This window comes from Wasmannia auropunctata, unplaced genomic scaffold (genome assembly GCF_000956235.1).
Source record: "Wasmannia auropunctata unplaced genomic scaffold, wasmannia.A_1.0 LD335634.1, whole genome shotgun sequence".
In the NCBI taxonomy this organism is placed as follows: Eukaryota; Metazoa; Arthropoda; class Insecta; order Hymenoptera; family Formicidae; genus Wasmannia; species Wasmannia auropunctata.
In genome coordinates this window covers 1,576,413-1,598,974 of record NW_012027256.1, presented here as the reverse complement: position 1 = coordinate 1,598,974, position 22,562 = coordinate 1,576,413, and the positions used below count along the sequence as shown (strand labels likewise).

The window sequence follows — 22,562 nt, the reverse complement described above, 5'->3', positions numbered from 1 at the left end:
CTAAATTTAAACTAGCTCTTATATCTCAAAAACTATTGCTTAAAATAAAAATTTACAAATAACTTTTTTACTTAATTTCTCAAAGACTTTCTTGCTATGATATTTTGATTCGCGAATTTCGGGACACTCTGTATGTAAAATATAGTTTTTGTACTGATATTCCGAATTATTTTTATAACATTCTTTTACAGCATTTACAAAATAAGATACAAATTTTTTCAGGAGGTTTTTCGAAAACAGGAAGCCATCTTTGATGAGACTGAAAAGCGATTCGATCAAAGTTACTTTAAAAATGTGATAACAGGATTTTGGTATCTTTCGAAAGTAAATGTATCAAACGCAACAATTAAAAGACACGTTAATTATAGCGTTGTCAAAACTGGTTCGATCAATTTGGAAATGGAAGATATGTCGATAAACGTGACATCAAATTTAAAGAAATTAGAAGGACTAGAAACGAAACTCGATCAAATCTTACCAGATTTGAAAGACACGACTAATTCGACAAGAATTACTTTACCGTCAGATATTGAATTAACTGGAGATTTTCTGGTGAACGGTACTCTATATGCAAAAAACATAATTGCCGCTTTTATTAATAACGCATCAACTTTGATTATAGCGGATGACATTGTAAATCGCGGCATTATTAACGGTCAGAAGTCTTTTCCTTCAATCGATACTAATAACTTAACAATTCTCTCTTTAAATGGCATATCATTGGAAGAAATCATGTTCGACTTTCCAATAAAAAATTATAGCAATATAAATTTCTCAAAGTTAAAGCTATTAAATGTTAATGGACACTTGAGCTTCTCCGAAATAAATAATATTAAATGGAAAGACTTGATGCAAAGTATAGTTTGGAAAAATGACTCGACAACTATTTCTGCAGGAGAGACAATTATGGAAGGGGTAAAACAATTTAATATACTTACAAAAAATTATACAGAATGTCGAAAATCTTAACGTTAAAACAAATTTCCTTTTAAAATAAATAATGTTTACATAGTTTCCGAAAAAATGGTTTTGTGTGTGAAATTAGGATATATGGGACTAGAATCGCTGATCATTTCATCAGTTTACATAGTTTCCGAAAAAAATGGTTTTGTGTATGAAATTAGGATATGGAACTAGAATTGCTGATTGTATCATTTTTATTTAACATTCTGTGTATCCTAGAATCACATTACTTAATAATTTACAATGTTTTCCTTTAATAAAAGATGATATTTTTTTTTAATGCAGCTTATTGCCGAGAAAGCTAATGTGAAAAATCTGAATTATTTGCAATATCCAGAAAATTATGTTCTAATAAATGATAAATTTCCTATCAATGTAACAAGTGAAAAGTACGTCACCAAATTGTCTACGACACATTTACTAGACATCAAGAGAATAAATGAAATAGACTTTAAGGATTTCGTTATTCTTAACAGACACGAAGTTATTAATCACGAAATTACTTTTGAAAATCTAGAAATTAATGGAATCTTCCAGGTACAATTTGTTAAACATACGTACATACATGTATACATCACAATTAGGTATAAACGGTATATGGTTCTGTCACAATTTCAGGTCGACGGTGATGTAACAGTAACGGGTATTAACGTAAGCAGCGTAGAGGGGATGCTTAACGAAACCAACAATCTTTTGTCAAGTGTTATTTTTGAAAATCTAACTGTCACGGGAAACATCGTACTCGAAGATTCAATTAATGCTAAAACGTGGCCGGATCTTGACGATCTTTTATTGAAAACTGAAAGAAATGCAGTTATTATTGGAAATAAAAGATTCTGGAATGATGTCAACATAAAATCTAACGCAACAATTCAATCCAGACAAATTAACAGTCACATATTTTCGGAATTTGTAACACTAAACACCAATCAACAGTTTCCTTGTAAGTACATTGATTAAATAAAAGTTGAACGTGTTTAACATTATTCGATTGTACATACATACATCGCTAAAATGAAAAAATCTTTTATCTATAATGAAGCTGTCTGTTACAAAAAAAACAAGAATACAGTTTCCAAGAATTTAATATACATTTTTCATTTTCTTCTTATAACAGAATTAAAAAGGGGAAAAAAATAAATTATAACATATAAATAATAAATATATAATGTATTTAAATTTATTCGAATATTTGAAGAATAATTATAAAGTTGCGCTAACTTATTTTGCATCACAGAAATATCTCAGCAATTATCTCAGCAGCACATTACTTTATCAATTTTAGATTTGACAAAAATGTCGATAAACGTCACATTTGGAAATGTGACTCTTGGCACCATGCAGAAATTGAAGAATTACATAAACCACGAACAAGCTGTAACTTCTGGTTGCTTAAATAAAATACTATTGTTTAGTAAATCATCAATTATCGACAATTTGTCTTTTGATACCATAAAGCAGACTATTTCACAGACTGCTTTCTTTGATAAATTAAATAAAACTTTCCAGAAAGTGTATTTCGAGAATTTAACAATCTCGACATTACTGTCCGATGAGATCATGCCGAACACAATCAATGGAATCAACTATGCTAATTTGACAAAACGCGTGTTAACACTTCATTCGCGACAGAATCTAACGGGCGCTTTAATTGTCGACAACTTGGAAACTGGCATCTTGGATACAGAAATTATCAATGAAATACCTTTGAATACATGGAATCTGTTATTGACGTACACGAAATTACTTTATGATGACGTTTTCAACGGAAACGCATCGATAAGATCTCTACGAGTGACAGGAATGATAACAGCGTCTTCGATTAATGACAAAAATATTATCGATCTTTACAAGGAATATAACATGGCGACTGTCATTTTCAATACAAATGTATTGATCAAAAATTTGAAAGTAATTGGTTACATAAACAATTTAAACCTGTCTGAGTTTATCGCTGATGCTATTCAGAAAACCGATAGAAATATTACATTTATAAATCGCAAAACATTCAAAAATTGCACATGTGAGATTTTAGAAGCGCAATTTATAAATGAACATTTTGTGAACGATATTTTCAATCCAAATAAAAAGCAGATGCTCAAAGGACCGATTATTATAAATGGTATGGCTTATATAAAAATTATTAAAAATTCTTTTATGTATTTTTATACATATAATTATACATATAATAGTCTTCCAAATTTATTTTCTATCCTTATATGATGTATTATTATAATGACACTTGGAAATATATTTATATATTTTTAGTTTTAACATTGACAAAATATACATATATTTATTAAATGCACTCTTTATGTATACTTTCATTAATGCAGGCTCTATATGTATACGTATATCATGGCTAATTTTATTTTATTTTAGAATGATTAAAAACTTCTTTGTATATGTTTTAAATTGATTTAATTGTAATTATCTGTAATATTTTCTAATTATTCATTAATATTTTTTTTCCTAATCTTTTCTTATTTATTTTTGTAATAAAAATTAATTTTAAGGACAAAAGAGGCTAATCGCAGAAAGTCAAGCGCGGTACTTAGTGCGCAAAAAATAAATTTTAATAATACTTATAAATACATAAACATCTAGAGCCATTTCGGTTCTCAGGTTCGAGCCATCTTCAGCAATACAAATTTGTACTGGGAATTTGTCTACATGTTTATGTATATTATTTATAAGTATTATAAAATTTATTTTTTGCGCACTAAGTACCGCGCGCTTGACCCTCTTTTGTCCTTAATTTTTAATATGTACGATCAGTCAGTATCTTGCGTAAAAATTAATTTCTTTCTTTTTTTTTAAGGTTCGGTCGTGGTTTTAAGAAATTTCAATACCACTGGCAAGATTGGAAATTCTGTATTCCTAAGCGATTTCACAGATAGATTTAAGACAGTTAAGGATAAGTCTTATGCTCTTCGCGGTCATTTTTACTTCATTGAAACTGCTTCCGTAACAAGACTAAATGTAAATGGGTCAAGTCAAGGATCAATGTTGGACAATTTTCTCAAAACAATAATCTTTAAGAATGATGAAAATGTTACAATGTCTGGATTGAAATTATTTAAAAAGTCAATTACATTTAATGATACATTTAACATCGATGGCAGCTTGAACGATTTAGATTTACACAGATTTCATGAAAATGTTATTTACATCGATAAACCTTTCTTAATTAATACCAAAGTCATGTTCAGAGAAGATATTTATCTACGAAAGAATCTCGTAGTAAAAGCTAAATTACAATCACAAATCATTATGAAAGTTGATATAAAGGAGTTGCAGGAGAATGTTATCGCCGTTAATAAGCCAAAATATTTTCCAGGTAATTATCTGTACGGATACTTACGGATAAAAACGTATAACGTATGTATATGTATATTAAGTTACCACCACAGAAATTTTCTTATAAAAGTTTGTTACAAGAATTTACAATTTCCCTTTTGGCAGCAATTAACTATTGACTGTAAATAATATGTAAAATTGTAACTTGTTATAATTAATATTTATGTTATTAATTAGTAATAATATGTGCTCACTAAAATATATGCATCGTTACAAAAATCATTTAATAAATTAAATATTCAGGCAGCAGTCTAGATATCCATGTAACGTTTAGCATTTATGATAGTATGCAGAGAATTGACTATCATTATTACGGTAAATAGTTTTATCGCGTAATAAAAAAAATATTTCGTTTTTTATTTTAGCGCGGATGACACTCGACAATGTGACTTTCCAAACAAGTATAAAAATCGTGCAAGTCAATAACTTGCAAATGGATCTGTTGATTTTATTAAATATGCGACAGTTCATCATGATCGATAAACTTAATTGCATTAATGTTATTGTTAAAAACATTCAAATATCAGGACGTATTAACACCTACTATATGCAAGATATCTATACGGACACCTTCATGGTATATTAAACGTAAAATTAAACTTTTATTTAAGATGTATTTAGCCAATAAAATTCAAGATAATGGAAATGTTTTAATAAACTAATATAGATTATGTAAATTATGTAGATTATGTCTTTTTCTGTAAAAACTAGCTTTTCAGTTTTTTTCCTTAATAGTACTATATATTACGATTTTCTATTTTATTTTTTCAAATACATAATTTAATGTTAAAATTAACATTATACATATATAATAAGACTTAAGAGCTGATAAAATTTGACTTCTTTTATAGATATATGGTAATCAGAATATTACAGGATACATAAAGATACGAGGAAACGTTTATGCATATCATGACTTCAACGCTCATCTAATCAATAATTTTAATCCAACAAGTATTGTTTCTTTAACTGCAAACGGCACTCTAATAGGTAAGAAATTAGAAAACATATCAATGAAACAGACTTATATACTATATAAATTATTCAGTAAACAAAAAATCATTACTATGATGTTATCATTACAACAATATATTCAGTAACATATACATATATACAATATTATACAAGGTGTCCAGTAAATCGCCTGCAATACTTCAGGAGATGATCTTGGATTCAAAAAGAAGGAAAAAAGGACCAATATAAACATAGGTCCGGAAATAAGTCATTTACGAGTTATAATCACTTTTATGTTTAAAAAAAATTGTAATTTATTTTTCATAATCATAATTTATTATAATAATCATAATTAGTCATAATAATTCATTTTTGTACACAGGATTCACCATGTAGAGGAGTCCGCTTGGCACTCCCTGTTTTTTATTTTTTTTTATTTTTAATTTTTATTTAAATCGAGTTTGATTAATTGAATATCAATTGTAATAGTTCGGAAGGATCCAAATGTTTTTCAAAGAATTCGGAATTCCTTGGGTAGAAAAATAAGGGCCTGCACATTCGTGCTGAAGGTTATTTTGAATATTTTTTTCTTATTTAATTCGATTTAAATACCTGTTTATGTTTATATTTCATTCTAAAAATAATGTAATTATTGAAAATTGAGATTGAGAGAAAAAAAAATTTTAAAAGCGAAATGCTAAGCGAACTATGCCTCCACGTGATGAATCCTAGAAAAATAAATTATTATGCCTAATTATGATCATTATTATGGTTGTTATTGTAATTATGATTATAAAAAATAAATTACAATTTTTTTTAACATAAAAGCGATTATAACTCGAAAACGACTTATTTCCGGACCTGTGATCTATTCTTACTTTTTTTCCTTCTTTTTGGGTCCTGAATTACCTCGCAAAGTATTGCAGGCGATTTACTGGACACTCTGTTTATATATATATATATATATATATATATGTATATATATATATATATATATATCTCTGTATATCTTTTGCTCATGGCGCTCAGCACAAATACGTTTAAACAACCCTCATAATTCAGACTGTAACGCGACGACAATTACATAATTTAAATAATATATTCACGTAACTTTCATTTAGGAAACTTTATGTTCAAAACTCCAGTTGTCCTCGATAAAAGTCTTAGGATTTTGGGTCTTTTGAACAGCATAATCTCAAATAATTGGCAAGGAGTAGCAATAAAGACAGCGCATGAAGAAAAACAAATTATATCTGGAAAGTGGACAGTGTATGGAGATGTTCATTTTGAAGAGAACATTGATGGAAGTGAATTTTTGAATGAACTTAATGTTACCAAAATATCATTGGCTTTAACAAAAGAACATCCTGAAATAGATGACGTTATCGACGAAGCATATGTGAGAAAACTACAGTACTTAAAAAAAATTTTTGATTTTTTTGCAATTATGTATAATAACACTTTATTACGTTTTATTACGTTTACTGTTGTTACAAGAAACCACTGCTCTCATTTATTTATATTCTAAATATAATTTCATCTTTTACAGGAGGATTTGAATAATGTGTGTGCATTGCACTTAGATATGCTCAAATACAATGCTATAAACCAGATATATAAATTCAATACGTTTGATTACTTAAAAATTCAAGAATTCGATGGTGATATTCATGATATCCGTAATATTGAAGTAAACGAGGTGGATTATATGTTAGTAAACTATAACATTTGTCATATGAAACTTCTATCGTATATTCAGACAGATTTTCAAGTGATCGATGAAGTGTCTGATTTTGGATTGATTGATCAATGGACGTTCTTTAAATTGAATCATGTTTTATACTTGCTTACCATCGCAAAACGCACATGTGGTAGAAGTGTTAACAATATATGGAAGTTGGAAAATAATAAATTAATGGTAATTTTATTTTTATTGTAATGCGTACACACATGCAAACTAAAAATAATACACGCAAAAATTTATATTGAATAAAAAATTTTAATTTTGTTTTATATATATATATATATATATATATATATATATATACACATGGTTTGTCCCAAAAATAATGGGACTAATAGATTAGTTTTTGTGCGCACGTGAGAATTAGGACTAGGAAAGAAAAACGGCGGTCGAAACAATTGGGGAAGGACCTCAGGTATACAGTCTAATCCTTCTCAGTTGCCTCCGAGCCTTTCTAGCAATCAATACCGTCAACAAAGTGCATTGTAAATTTTTTTGTCTTATCACGGGCAAAAATTCAGCACAGCCTCGAACGCTGCTCAAGACTGTGCTGCATTTTGAGGAGCGTTACGCGATTAAATTCTAAAGACAAAGCAGCATCTCCATAAGCTGTTCTTAACATCTCCAACGTTTCGGAACCAGATTTTCCCAGTTTCACGCATAATTTGATCGCTGCTCAAGACTGATAAATTTTCGTCCGTGACAGGATAAAAAAAATTACAACGCACTTTGCTGATGGTATCGACTGCTAGAAAGGCTCGGTGGCAACTGAGAATGGTCAGATTGTATAAATGTATACCTAGGTGTATAAATGTATACCCTTCCGCCTCGACCCCCGTTTTCCTTTCCTGACCCTTCTCACGTGCGCCGTGCGCGCAAAAACTAGCCTCGTTACTTTTGGGGCAAACCATGTATATATATATATTTGTTTGATAAAAAAACTACTTATAAAATTTTATAAGTAGCTTTACTTGAAACAAATTCGGATAATTTTTCTTTATTATTACTTTTTCTCACAGCATGTATTGGAACTTGATAATGCCACAGATATTATGAATTTACATCAAGCTAGATTTGTAGCACTGATACAAGAGAATCTCAAAATTGCACCAGAAAATAATCAAACTGCAGATATATTAAAAGCTCTCACCTCATACAAGAATAAGACATTAAATTTGGTTTCAAATAGCGATCCTATTGTATTAGCTAACCAACCCTTAACTTATGAATTACAAAAAAGTTCTTTAAACGGCACACGTTCAAGAAATTGTCTTAATTGTGGCAGCCTACTGACTTTTAAAGTAGGTATTTATGAAAAAGAAGAATACATCCGCTACGATGAAGAAGTTAGCCAAGATTATATATATGTGAGTTAAAAAGAATCTATATCTTATTATGTAATTTGTTTTATAATTTGATAATTGCTATTAATTGTCAAAAGGATAATATACAAAGAAATATTTTTTTTCCTATAAAACTTCTGTTATTCTGTATTGTGTTAATATAATCATACACTTACAATTAGCGTGTAAATTATATCATTTTATCTAGTTGTGCAAAAATGACGTTTCACAAACAAGAATCTTGCAAACTATAAAAATACATCGACCAAAATCATTTTTTGTTCTAAATTTTGATGGATATGCCGAAACATTGCTTGTTATCGTCGAAAATGATATTATCCAGGTTTACGAATATACAGGTAAATCTATATTACAAAATTAATAGTATATATACATATAAGACATTAAAGAAAAAGAGTTATTTCGCAAAATTGTTTTTAAGGTATCCAAGGTTTCATACATCGAAATATTTTGCAAATAAAAGTTGATAAGTTATACAACTTTAAAGTAAGGAAATTTAATAAGTTAGAAAAAAGGCATTGTTTGGCTGCAGTTCATAGAAATCGACTAACAATTTTAGAAGCAAAAATGTATGGCGAAAAATTAAATTTGAGAAACATGAATTCTTGTTACATGAATATATGCTAAGTATATTAAATATACATATATACATGTGTGTGTGTATAACATATATATATATATATATATATATATATATATATATAGCATTGTATTGTAAACATTTTTTCTTGTAAGAATTAAGAAAAATTAACACATAACATAAAAATGTAGTCAATATATTAAATTAAGTTGATAATTGTCTTGTATTAATGATTAATATTATTAATGATGTATACACACACGCACGCGCACGCGAGCGCAATTGTGATGAACTATATTATGTTATTATATGTTACCTTATATTATAATGTTTATAATTATATTGAAGTATAATTGTTCTAAATATATCTTTTTACTGTTCACAATAAATAAATATGACTTGTAATAAAATCATTTATTGATTTTTCATCATAATTTGAAATTTATCAAAATAATAATTCGACTTAAGACTGTATACATTTTAGTTTATCGACATTAGAATACATTATTTAGTTATATATAAAAAGCAAACTTTTTTATAATAAAAATGTTAAGTCTACCATCTAATATATCAATCATCTAATTGCAACTTAAATTAAGTTTTTGGTACTTATATTAATCTACTTTAATTAATACATATTATCTGTACATTCAACTTTGTAAATTGCGATAATGTCTACATTTATTTTTAATAGCTAAAAGTTATGAATATTTTAAATGCGTGTTGCTTTGTACCAAAAGTTATACCAAATATTTCGTTTTATCTCATATATTTTGTTGATGTCGATAGAAGGTTAAATTAACATAAATAAATATATCGTATAATGCGGTATATTTGAAAGTATTCTATAAAGAAGAATTTAAAGCGTTTATGTAAGGAATGTGACCCGCGCCCTCCTGACCTAGAGACACTATGACTTGCTTCAAGTAATGTAGGCTTAGGTTAACGTGCTCCGTCTCGGATTCAAAATGATGCCAGTTATCGCATATAAATTGGTATATTCGTATGGAATTTTATAACTTTCGTATCTTGAATTTGTCATTAACTTAGTAGAATATTAACAAAAAAAAGGGATAATCTAAATTTTATGTTAAAAAGGTATCAATTAATTATTACAATGATATTAATCCTTTCTACAAAAAGGCATTGATGCCGATTGATTGTCTCTTGCTGAGCTTAATTACTTCGTAAACAGCTGTCATTGCATATTTTAATAGTTGCATGTATATTGTGTGTATTGAGATTAAAAGTATAATAGCAAAATAAAAAGTAAAAAATATTACAAATGAGCGCGAAGCGCGCGTTTGTAATACTAGTATATTAAATGTTGCGTTGCTCTATTATATCAGAAAACCTCCGATAATCATTATGTACATTACTTCAATATACGCATATTCTACAAAGAGATTAATTAGAGTAAAAATATCTGTATTTTATGATTCAAAATTGAAGATTGAATATACATAAAAGATTTGGTTTTAATGAATGTTATGTGTTAATGTATTAACGAATAGCGTATGCTAATTAACATGTAGAATTTCTACCAGTCTTTACAAATAATCTGCAAAGGAAAACAATAATTGAAACAAACATTTATATATATATATATATATATATATATATATATACATATATATATGTGTGTGTAATCATTATAAGCTGTTATATTATAAGCTCGCTAAATTCTCGCGCTGAGAAACTAGCCATTCAGTTCACGTATCGTATATTCTAATCTGCATCTTTCGATATATCTACATATATCTCGTCACATCTGTTCGATTCGAGAAATCGATCAGCAAGTACGAACACACGAGAGAGAAGATTCCGGCGTGCGCCGCGCCCGCGCCGTCGCCTTGACGATGTCGACGTCGACGTCGACGTCGTTTTGACGTCGGCGCAGTGCGTCGTCGCGTAACCAGAGCCACTACGTCGGGTCGGGTCGACGATCTATCCGATGGCAAGCCAGTGTTTCGACTTTTCTCGGCTTTTACGTCGGGTGTCCCGTTTCCATCCCGACACCGTCGCCACCGTTACCGCCGCGGTTGTCGCCGTCATCACCATCGTCGCGTCAGCGTCGTCACGATCCCGTCCGATCGTTAATATCAGCACTACCTGATCACGTAAATCTCGTGTACAACAGTAAAGTTTATCGCGTCAAACATTTATATCAGTTAACCAGAAATTGCACCAAAATTTCTACCAGCATTCAGCTCGCAGATGACGCGCGACGTCGCCGAGCGGCATCCATCGAAGATGATTAATTTTATAAATGTTAATTTTATAAACACCATGATATAAGAAACCACCAGGACATGTGCCTTTCCGCTTCCTATTGATCGGCGCGTTCCGACCGGCGCGACCATATTTCGCGGCCTGCAAAAGATCTGGTAAGGACTGTATTATCCCTATATCCCTATTCTGTCTCGTGATTATCTGAAATAACTGTCTAGTCTTCTCTTTTACACAAATTATTTTTGGCATCACATATACAGATGCAACGATTGCAAGGCTAAACCCTCAATTTATCATGTCGCCCAATCTCAATATAGATCTCATTTCCTTTGTCATCACATAAATGTATTTTATCATAAACATCTCTTTCAAATACACACACACACAAAGAGAGAGAGAGAGAGAGAGAGAGAGAGAGAGTGTGTGCAAGCAGCAAATATATTATTTCCGTACATGCTATAAATTCCAAAAAATTTTCTGAAAAACTATATTCTGCTAAAAGGAATATTCACCAACTAAACTATTTGTTTGTAAAGAAAAAAGCAATAAAGACTAGATTATACGAATTATCTATTTTTGACATAGCTATTTTATTAGAAATTATTACGTTATTAAAAGATATGTTAGGTATTAACTAACAAAATTGTATATAATTATTAACGATTTGACTATATCAATTTCATCGTAGTCCAGATCAATTAATAAAAACTTGAAGATATTTTAATTATAAAAATTATAAAAGACTCTCGAAACGAAAAAGTAATAAGAATTAATAATAGTAAATAGAGCAATGAGAGTACGGCATGGGTATTTAGTATGCATATTATAAGAATTAACAAGAAATGATTAAATAAAGCAATATTTGTGACTTGCAAATAATTCTTCTATATCTATAATCTTTGAATGTTTCGGATCTCGACATTTTGGATCATCTTTAATGGAATTCAACATTAATAATGGAAGGTATTCTCTTAGGTATGGATCGAGTCGTTACTCAACCAAACTTGAAATAATCAGTTTTTTGACAATAACCAGTTAAGATCCAAATTAAGATTAAGGCCTATAAATTATAAAGTTAAATTGTTAAATAGTAAAATTGAAGATATTATTTCGTTCTTCATTTTTTGTACAAATCACTTGACATACATAAAATATATAATGGATATGAAACCTTTTCTTGCTGAAAAAAAATAATAACGACAAAGATTCAAGTAAAAAACCTTAAGTTAAAAAATATGTATATGTATATATAACTATTGTGTAAACATCAAAATAGAGCAAAAAGGCAATATTTTGCCTTATTCCTTGTTTCCGGAAAAAATTGCACAATATTCTTACAGGCAGTGTAATCGTAATTTTTCTTAATCACATTTTTGCTGATGTAACAATGGCTAAGGAACATGTGTAACAATGTAGGTTAACAAACTTTGACTAAGACATAATAAGTCTTAATCAATGTTTTTAATTAGATATATTATATATACATATATGATAACTGTGACAGAAATCCAGACCTTTGTCTTGAATGGACCACTAGCAGACAGGAAGCAAATTAATAATCATTAAAAGAGTAAAAATTTTAAAGCACTGCCATCTAATCTACATTCGTTCGGTCATTCGCGAAACTGTACGATAAAACCGATCTCTGCATTAGGCCCGTTCTCTACAATACATATGACGAGTCGTAAACCGTAAGAACTGACCAGTCACAATCGAATATTCTTTTTACATTCGACTGTGATTGGTCAATTCTTACGGTTTACGACCCGACATACGACGTAGAACGGGCCTTAAACGAGAACAAAGAAGGCCATATACATATGTATATGGGTTATCGACAGCTGTTAGCTCCCTGTATACATTGTGCATGATCCCCTTAAAGCTTTCTTCACACGAGATCCCGCCGATGGAGAATAAATGGTACAGCCGCTAAAAATCTCAATGCATTTCTCCCGTCAAATTGTAAATTTTTCGCAAATTCTCGCGCGCAAGCACCCGTATGTTAAAGACTTATCGTAAGTCGTGGCCGTCATGAAGATGACATATTATAACATTGTCATTCCTTTAAATAGAATGCATTTTTAAATAAACCGAAAATATAATTTTTGTATTTTCTCTGACATAATTGTTATGAACACAACGAAAAGTAAGAAATCATTAAAGTAGATAATCAAAGCAGATAGATTCGCACATATTATTTTATACATACATGACTAAAACTATCATATTTCAATGCGCATACATTATTACAGAAGTGTTCAACTTTTATAAACATTTTGAAATTAGACTTAATTAAAACTGTAAAATTTAAAAATTCTTTTCTGATTAAATTTTATTAAAACTTTAATTTAAGAGTTAATTGTAAAGATTAACTCTTATTTAAAGTATAATTTTAAACAGTTATAAAGTCATACACTCAAATTTTGCAGAGAGAATGTTAAATTTAAGTTAACGGAAAATTTATATAAACAAAAGTATGGACATTTTAAGACCTATAATAATATGCATGTAATTACATTAATTTAATACTAATAATAATTATTTTTTATCATTGTAAATATTGTCGTCATTGCATACGCATAACGATATAAGCTGCAAATGTCATCCCTATACAAGTCATAAATTACTACAAGAGAGACAACACACTCGACAATTGGTAGCAATTGACAATAATTAAGATCAGGAGTCGGAACCGTCGTGATTTTACATGTGTCAGTAATACACAACGACAAACAATGTCGTCACACTTTAAATTTCAAATGACATACAATATAATAGATACGAAATAATGTTGCATTTCTTCTTGGAACAACATTTCTCGTAATAACATATAACTTATATCTAGAACGTATACTATCTAGAAAATCTTGATGTGAAATGTGTTGGACAAAGTAGAGTATTTCTACAGAAATATTATTGATAACAGTATTAATAATAATAAAATAATAATTATTACTAACATCAAATTATGCGTATATTATTATACGTCTCATATTATAACATTATCAATCCTATCTTAAAATTGCCGTGTTACCTACGTTGAAGCCTCTTTTCTCCAATGTTTAAAAATTCATATCTTCCAGAAAAATAAAGATATAAACTTCTTTCTGAGCTTATCTTAAAGATGAATTATGTGGCTATTTTCTAAAAAATCGTGATTTTATTTAAAAATGGCCGTTTCAATATGGCCGATTAAAGCGTCATTTTATTGAAAATTGTTAAAATGTGTTTAATTAAAATGTAAATTGGTATAAATGTTATTGGAAGATGTATGGGATTCAATACGCAGCGCGCGCCAAGCGCGCGCCTGTTATGTACTAGTTCCTTTAAAAAGAATAACGATGCATTTTTAAATAAACCGAAAATATAATTTTTACATTCTTTTCTCTAGTATATAATTATGAACACAACGAAAAGTAAGAAACCATTAAAGCAGATTATGAGATTCACGCATATAAAGATTGTCCGTACTTTTGTTTATACAAATCTTTTCACCAATTTAGAATTAACTTTCTTTAAGGAAAAAATTAATTGCATGCGTCTTTGTAATTATTTAAAATTGTTCTTTAAATGTCTTTAGAATTACTTTGAATTAAACTCCTGTTTTAATGAAGTCTAATCAAAGAGCTTATATACAGAACATTCAAAAATTTAATCAACAAACTTTCAGAGATTGTCAGGGGCACCAAAAGAATACGTTTATTGCAAATGGATCAATAGGAAACGTGTCATTACACCGCACTACGGCAGACTGCAGTGTTTATGAAAAAGGTCGGACCTCGAAATATTTCAAAAAATATAAGTTTTATAAAAAATTGTTTCAGACAAAAGTTGTAGGGACTTTACAATTTTTATGTGAAACAATTTTTTATAAAACTTACATTTCAAACACTGCAGTCTGCCGTAGCGCGGTGTAACGGCACGTTTCCGACCCTAGATCCATTTGTAAAAAAATGATCCTTTTGGTGCTCCCAACAATCTCTGAAAGTTTATTTATATTTGAATTTTCGAACACCCTACATGTATATTATAGCACATATTAGTAATAATATTAAGTACACATTTTTCAATTCAACTTAATTTCTAATATTTTAAAGATGCCTGAGAAAAACAAACATTTTCTAAAATAATTAATCATTTGCAATATTGGTTGTCAGCAAAAATTCAATTTCTTAATCTAATAATTCAATTTTTTGTGTTATTTAAAACATTTAAATTGAAAAATAAACAACTAAAATAATATATTTTTTTCCAAAAATGTAGATCGTTTGTACTATCTAAATAATATACAATACCATATAATTATTATACACCAAAGTTCGAAGATAGTAAGATGGGTAAGGGTTTTACAACGCAAGTATAATTGTTTAATATAAATAGTTATATATAAAGTATGAATCAGCGACTTTGGTTATAACTATGAATTCAATTAACTCTATCTATCCAGATAAACTCTATAATAAAATAGGAAAAAATATATTTCATTCAAACTAGTAAAACAAGTATATACATATATGTATATAATGTCAGTGGTAGAGTCCTATATAGGACAGATGTTTAATCCATAGCGCAAGGGTCCAGTCCCCCTATGGAGAATTTTTCCTGGACTACCCTCTATTGATGATTACGGCATATGAGTGCAGCATCGGCAGTACCCACGACAATACCCAATCCCACTACTGCTACCTCTAGCCCTTTTGAAGGACACGTGACATGTGCTCGCTTGGGAACACACACACATACATATACATCCACCTAATACATGTGCCACGTTCTAAGCAAAATTTGTCAGACTCCCTTGAACTGTCTCGGCGTTCGGTTTATCACAGGGATGCCTCGCGGATGAAAATTTATAAAAATGTCCAAGAAATATTGCATAAAATGTAAAGTTGTGTTCCTGTAATATTCGTATATGTGATTTGTATTCTTATAAAACATAGTTTTATATCATCAGAAGTAATCCTACGCGGTAATAAATAAAGCACTAATAAATATAACTAACATAATAAGTGTTATAAAGAATGAAGTCTGCTTGCGAATTCGGAATATTTTCAAGCTATGTTGTCGGAAATTATTAAATTAAACATACTGTTTCCAACGATACGTGTTGATTTAGTTTTTAAATAGTGAAAAAACGACTTGATTTTTGTGTAATATTGCATTTGTATAAGAACATACGAAGAACCAAATGGAACTTCAAAGGTACAGTCTGTTATTGAAGATATAGTATAATAATATTATTATTCTCTGATTATTTAACCAGTTTATATTATTATTATTATTATTATTATTATTATTATTATTATCCATTTAAGTAGAAATATTTTTTAATGTAAAAAATATTAATAATGGATATACGGATAAAAAAATATCATCTCTTAAATTTTTATATTTAATATATTTCAAAATGAATAAAAGCATTCGATTTTGAGCGGTTGTGATAAATCCCTCGATTTTTTGGCTCAGACATTTTAAAAAAGCAAATAATGCATAAATTAAAAGTGTTGATGAAATGACAGATGCGTAAGGCTACCAGAGATTCTTTACATTAAGATATAAATAAAAAAAGTAGAGAGAAAAAGAGAGAGAGAGAGAGAGAGAGAGAGAGAGAGAGAGAATGTCAGACAGGACAGTGCACATATGTTTCCATCGAGATCTGAAGGGTGATATTTAATGCATATGTACGAGCAGTTTAAGTGCTATTTTCTAATGTAAACGAACATACACGAGGTAATTGGCAATTGTGAAGCGGAAAGAGCCAATGCTTTCATTGTCGACGCGTGAAACTGTGCAATATGGACATACATACATTGAATTTGAACATTTTTATATAATTCATTATTAATAAATACAAAGTTAACTAGTGTATTACATCGTATTTGTTATTTAATATTATAACTACTGTCTAAAATTATTCTACATCATTACATCACAAAAAGAAATATGAAATAAATTCGAATTTCTAAATTTTATATATTTATTCATTCTATTTTAATCGGTATTTATAATTATTAAAATATTTCAAATGATATTAATTAGCAACTGTAACTTATACTATACATTGATTCTATATGTAACAACTATAATTAATTTTATTTGGCTAATTATATTAAAGCAATTAATTTAAATAATTTGTCTGAATATTAATATTCAACATTACATAATTAGCGATTATATAACTTTTATATTTTCTAATCGCAAAACACGTTTTTCTACGTGTACGCTGCAGGCTTTTCGTATTAGGGAATATTTATTGCGGCGGAAACTTATTTCCGTGAGATATATAATTATCAATGCATTGTAACGCACTAATGATATTGACACACACGTGCCGCACGATACATTGCACCGTTTGTTATAAACCGTTTTTTGTCACCTACACCAAATACAAATGCATACAAATATGTATGTTTGAAACGTATGTATATTTGTAGGATTTTTTTTTTTTTATTTATACACAACTGTTCCCGAGAGTTTTGTGCACTTAATAAATTTGAAAATATTTTCAAACTGATGAGTTACGTGTATCGTTTGAAGAGTGCTTAAATATAAGATTTAGAAAGCAGAAAAATGATGCATCGCAATAGTTAAAATAGAATGTGTATATCTCTTTTTCACAATCAACAGATTTGAAAAAAATGGCCGATGAATTGCATTGTAAGAATTACAATGCAATTCATCGGCCATTGCATGGCGATGCAGTATTATGCATAAACTTCAATTTCTCAATGATCTTTTTTTCTTTTGTTAAATGCAAATTCAAAATGTAAATCAAAGTAAACAACGTAACCGGGTTACGTTGTGTCCTGCGAGTCTCTCTCTTTTACACAAGTTTAACCGACCTCGATCTTAGAAAATCTTACAAATAACGGAGTAAGTTGCCTGCAAGCAAGAACGAATGACAGAAAAAAACAAAATAATCTGCACATTTATGCAACAAATATCGTACACTTGATTGTGACACGTCAAAAGTATTGGGTCGTATTGTCAGAGCAAATGGAATTCACGCAAAAAAAATTCACGGGAAAGCGACAAACATGAGAGATGATTTATCTTTGATTTATAATTGACATAGCTGCATTTAAAAAATTAATACAAATAGACTTCTTATATTAAAGTTATCCTGTATAAATGTAATTTAAAAAGATAGTTAAAACGATAATGCGGAAGGGTCTTGATTTAATCGGATATTTAATCCAGAAGAAGTTTTCCCACAAGAGCTTTAGATACATGGTATACGAATGTATTCATGTTTCTCATCTACTGCATCCATATTGGGTTAGTAGGACCGACATTTTTACGGCTCATCGTGTTAAATTCCACTGATTCGAACGGGCAATTTTTCTAACACTTTTGTTGCATTCCATTTGCGATTTGACTGCACAGAAACTTCACGCATGAAGGCGTACAACTGTTTGTAAGAACTCGCAGTTTTTTTTACACAACACCTAGTGGCGATGATAGAGGTCGCAATAATGAATTAGAAAGGACGTTGATAAGCGAGTGGCCGCAACGAGGACGTCGTTATACGAGTTGCGGTGTTATCCTTATTAACAATCACGAAATAATAAATTGTATCTTGCCCACTGTTCTCTATAATTGCAAGTCGCGCAAATGTAGAACTCATTCATTGCGCTTACATTCCGCTGTTAAATCTATAGTGTCAAATTTAATCTTAGTTAAGTCGCCACTGCTTCTACTTAATAAATAGTTGTTTTTAACTAAAACAGTGGAGTTAAATAATTTAAAACAGTTCAAATATTTAACCCAAATCTGGGTTAAATTCCATTGTTTTATTTAAAAATAACGGTATTGTTTTAGTTAAAAATATTTATTAAATAGAAGCAGTGGCGGCTTAAGTAAGGTTAAATTTGACACTATAGATTTAATAGTGTAAAAGCGTTTTTGACGTACTTGTACGGCACTAAAAAAAAAAAAAGAATTGCACTGAGATGAAAGAGAAAAAGAAAAAAATTAGAATAAAATGGAATAAATTTTGTTTATTTTTGGCTTAGTTTTTGAGAAAATTGGGTTTGAAAATCTGCTGCGTACGCATACGCTGCTGTTGCAATTAATTAAAATTCATCCGCGAGCGACGTATGAGACATATATATCGTGTTTATAAACAACGCTCTACTGTGCCGAACAATTAATTTTTATTCAAATATCACGACGATGAATTACTGCACGAACAAGAGAAATACATCGAAATGATCCGCCTTTTTGGAGTCTATAATAGTAATTTTAAATTTATCTGCTACTGTTCGCTATTACAGAGAGCGATATCCTAATAGGTGTGTTTCCAATTGAAGAACAATTCAAAGAGTGGAGCGTCTTTTAGAACGTCAATCTTTTGCACTGTGGCAATTCTGTAATTAACAGAATAAAATTTTGTTCGTTAAAAATTTTCTTTGTGTTTTTCCTTAAACTCACAATCAGTAGCTTTCAAATGTCGTATTGTGTGTGAGACATTGTTTATAAATACGATACGCGTTATAGAGTAGTTTATCGCTCGATAAACCGTACCTTAGTTGTAACAGCATGCGTATGTAGCGGATTTTCAAACTCAATTTTCTCGAAAAGTAAGCCGAAAATAACCAAATTTTATTCTATATTTTTTTCACATTTTTTTCATAAGGAATCACGCCGTACCCGCTATAGAAATATCTTGATAAAAAATTTTAAAACAGATATTGGAAACGGCATAATATCCACGACAAATGTTTAACCATTTACGTGCTAGGAAATCATAATATTTAAAATAGTCTAGGCTTTTTTAAATGCTCGCGCGCTCGATTATACGTCACGTCTTCTTTGCGACTAGTGAATTAAAATGCGTCTCTCATATCGCATCGCAGGACCGTTAACGTGTGTTGGCACGGCCATCTACTAAATTTATTCTAAAACGCACCTCGGGTTAGTGTGCCACACGGTTTGTGTTGAGCAGCAGGTGTAGCAAGTCGAGGTGTGCTGTTCTGGGAATATCATTTGTGTCTTGTAAAGACAGATAGCTGTTCTCTTATTGTCAGACTAATTAATAAATCATTAATTATCTAAAAAAGAATTCAGCTAAGTGAAGTGACACACACACGATATTCTAAGTCATAATTTTAAATGTCATACCTGATAATTTTGAAATTTTAATGAATTTTACAATTAAGAACCAAAAAGTTTTTTATATTAAGTTAGTTATAATTAGATATATGTATCATTTAATAAATAAATAATCCATCACAGAATTTATCAACATATATTATGAAATATTATACCTATTATGTAATATATTAAAGATGCACTATATTCTATTAAAAAGAAAAGTAAAAGCAATTTCGACACATTTTACATACATGTAATTTCTTCAGTAATCTAATTTATTTAAATGGCTTTAAATAACAATAACTGTCAAATGTTCAATGATGTGTGAGATAGATATTAATATTGCCAATTAATATATTAAACTCGTTCGGTATGCGTATTATTTAATTTTATTGCCATCAGCAGGCTAACATTTTCTTCATTGTAACTATAATAATATGTACTAACTAAGTTACTAAATAAATATAGCTTTCGTCTTTACGAGAGAGAATAATATGACTATGTTTAACTGTGTATGTTACTACATACATTTGTTGCAAATTGTTCACATATTTGTTTAGAAACACGAGCGTTTACAAAATGGTCAAAATGCAGTAATCACTGTCGAAAAGAGTGAAATACGCTGCAAAAAAAAAGATCTTGTGAAAAGATCTTGTAGAAGCTAAGCGACGTTTTATATAGGTAATAGGATAGGATAAAAATTGTTTCCTACTAGAAAACGAAAACGGAATGGCAAAATAATGATAAACGTAACTGTGACAACGCATCTATTAGATGCGCTGAATATTAGACGAGTCATCGTAGCCGGATTCTATCTATAGCGGAGTAGAGTAGACGCAATGACGTATAACGGGACATAAAATATTAGCGACAATACACCAGAAACGACGAGTGAATATCTAAACGATTTTCCTCGATGCTGTATGCAAGATAGGAATGAGTTGAATTCTAGAAAGTTGCATAGTAAAATGTAAAGAAATTTTAAACTCTCTAATTCACACGAGCGATTCTTTGGTAAAATATATTCATTAAAAAGAAATACATACAAAAGCTTGCATATGTATTATATACTGCATTTTAACTGACAGCATTTTATTAAAGGCTTAACATAATGTTTAATATAATGTGCACGTCCGCACCGAAAGTGGATTAATTGAAATTGACCAATTGTTGTTATATATTTCCATCAAAATAGTCTAGCTACATTAATATTCTACCGATTTAGCATGATGCGAGATTATTCAACGTATAGTCGACATACTAAATATCGAAAGCGAGACAGAGAACATGAGAATACCATTGCGGCGGAAGGGAAAGGAAGATATCGCATAACGGGTCTTCTCTTCAGTAGGTCGATACATGCAATAGTTGACACCGATTAGAATGCCATGGAAAATGCACTTGTATGTATGTATGACTGTGACATTTTTCAATAACGTCCGGTGTTATTTTTTTAATGAGTGATCTTTTGTAAATTATAGACAGCAAGAAGATTATTCGGAGAATGAAAAGAGAAAAGGGAATTTTAATACAACTCCTACAAATGTTTATCACGACCACTTTAATCGGAACGCCATTAAATCACATGTTCACACATGAGAAGGTTACTTCAACATACGCGGCGTATTCTGTGCTTTTTACTGACTTATTGATCGGCTTATCGTTGTATCGATGATAAAAGTTAAGCTCACCAATTATCGTTAAGATATGTTATGAACAGATAAATTCACGATAGATTCCATTCTAGCGCGGAATGGAACATATAGAGAATAATTCATCCTTAAAATTCTTTTCGCTTAATTGATTCTGAAAACATTTCAAAATACAATAATTTAAAAGTATAATAATTAAATTCTGAAATAATTACTGCAGATACTTTAAGTTCGTTTTTTTAACATGTTTGAAATCCACTTTATCTTAAAGTCACGGAAACAAGAATAAAAGAGTGGTGTCGCGTGTTTCCGCGGAAGCGCGAAAAGTTTCTCTCTTGTTTTTAACGATGATACCAAGTAGTATCAATGCAGGATGTTCCGCATTGATCCCGCATCTTTAAAGGAGTATACATATACAACACTGCAGGACTACACATATCTATCCTATGATGAAGCAAGCGAACTAATGCACTCGATTAACTATATAGTGCAGTGAGACGCACGAATACTTAACTAACTTGAATAAGAAGCAAGCGAATATTAACAACATGAAAATCTTGTAGGTCTCTCTCTCTCTCACTCTCTCTCTCTCTCTCTCTCTCTCTCTCTCTCTCTCT

The 22,562-nt window shown here is 29.9% G+C and overlaps 2 protein-coding genes across 6 annotated transcripts in view; both read left to right on the top strand.

The window, feature by feature from the left end:
- Positions 1–191: 191 nt before the first annotated feature.
- On the top strand, positions 192–9,038 carry LOC105456604 (the record flags this gene model as incomplete). The annotated part of the gene is made up of 12 exons (XM_011700781.1): positions 192–915; positions 1,249–1,500; positions 1,582–1,906; positions 2,249–3,085; positions 3,785–4,303; positions 4,689–4,900; positions 5,175–5,313; positions 6,399–6,676; positions 6,827–7,195; positions 8,041–8,388; positions 8,573–8,723; positions 8,807–9,038. Coding segments are annotated over 12 exons (4,360 nt in total), but the record flags the coding sequence as incomplete, so codon positions are not given.
- A 1,829-nt stretch (positions 9,039–10,867) lies between these two features.
- Positions 10,868–22,562, top strand: part of LOC105456597 (disheveled-associated activator of morphogenesis 1) — a 28,563-nt gene continuing 16,868 nt past the window's right edge. Inside the window, exons 1-3 of one of the 5 annotated variants that reach the window (XM_011700774.1) lie at positions 10,868–11,352; positions 21,519–21,696; positions 21,775–22,504. The gene's annotated coding sequence lies outside the window, so the exon portion shown is untranslated. Of the gene's footprint in view, positions 11,353–15,772; positions 16,400–21,518; positions 22,505–22,562 lie in introns of those variants that run through there. The other 4 variants (XM_011700773.1, XM_011700772.1, XM_011700771.1 and 1 more) reach the window with 4 other exon arrangements.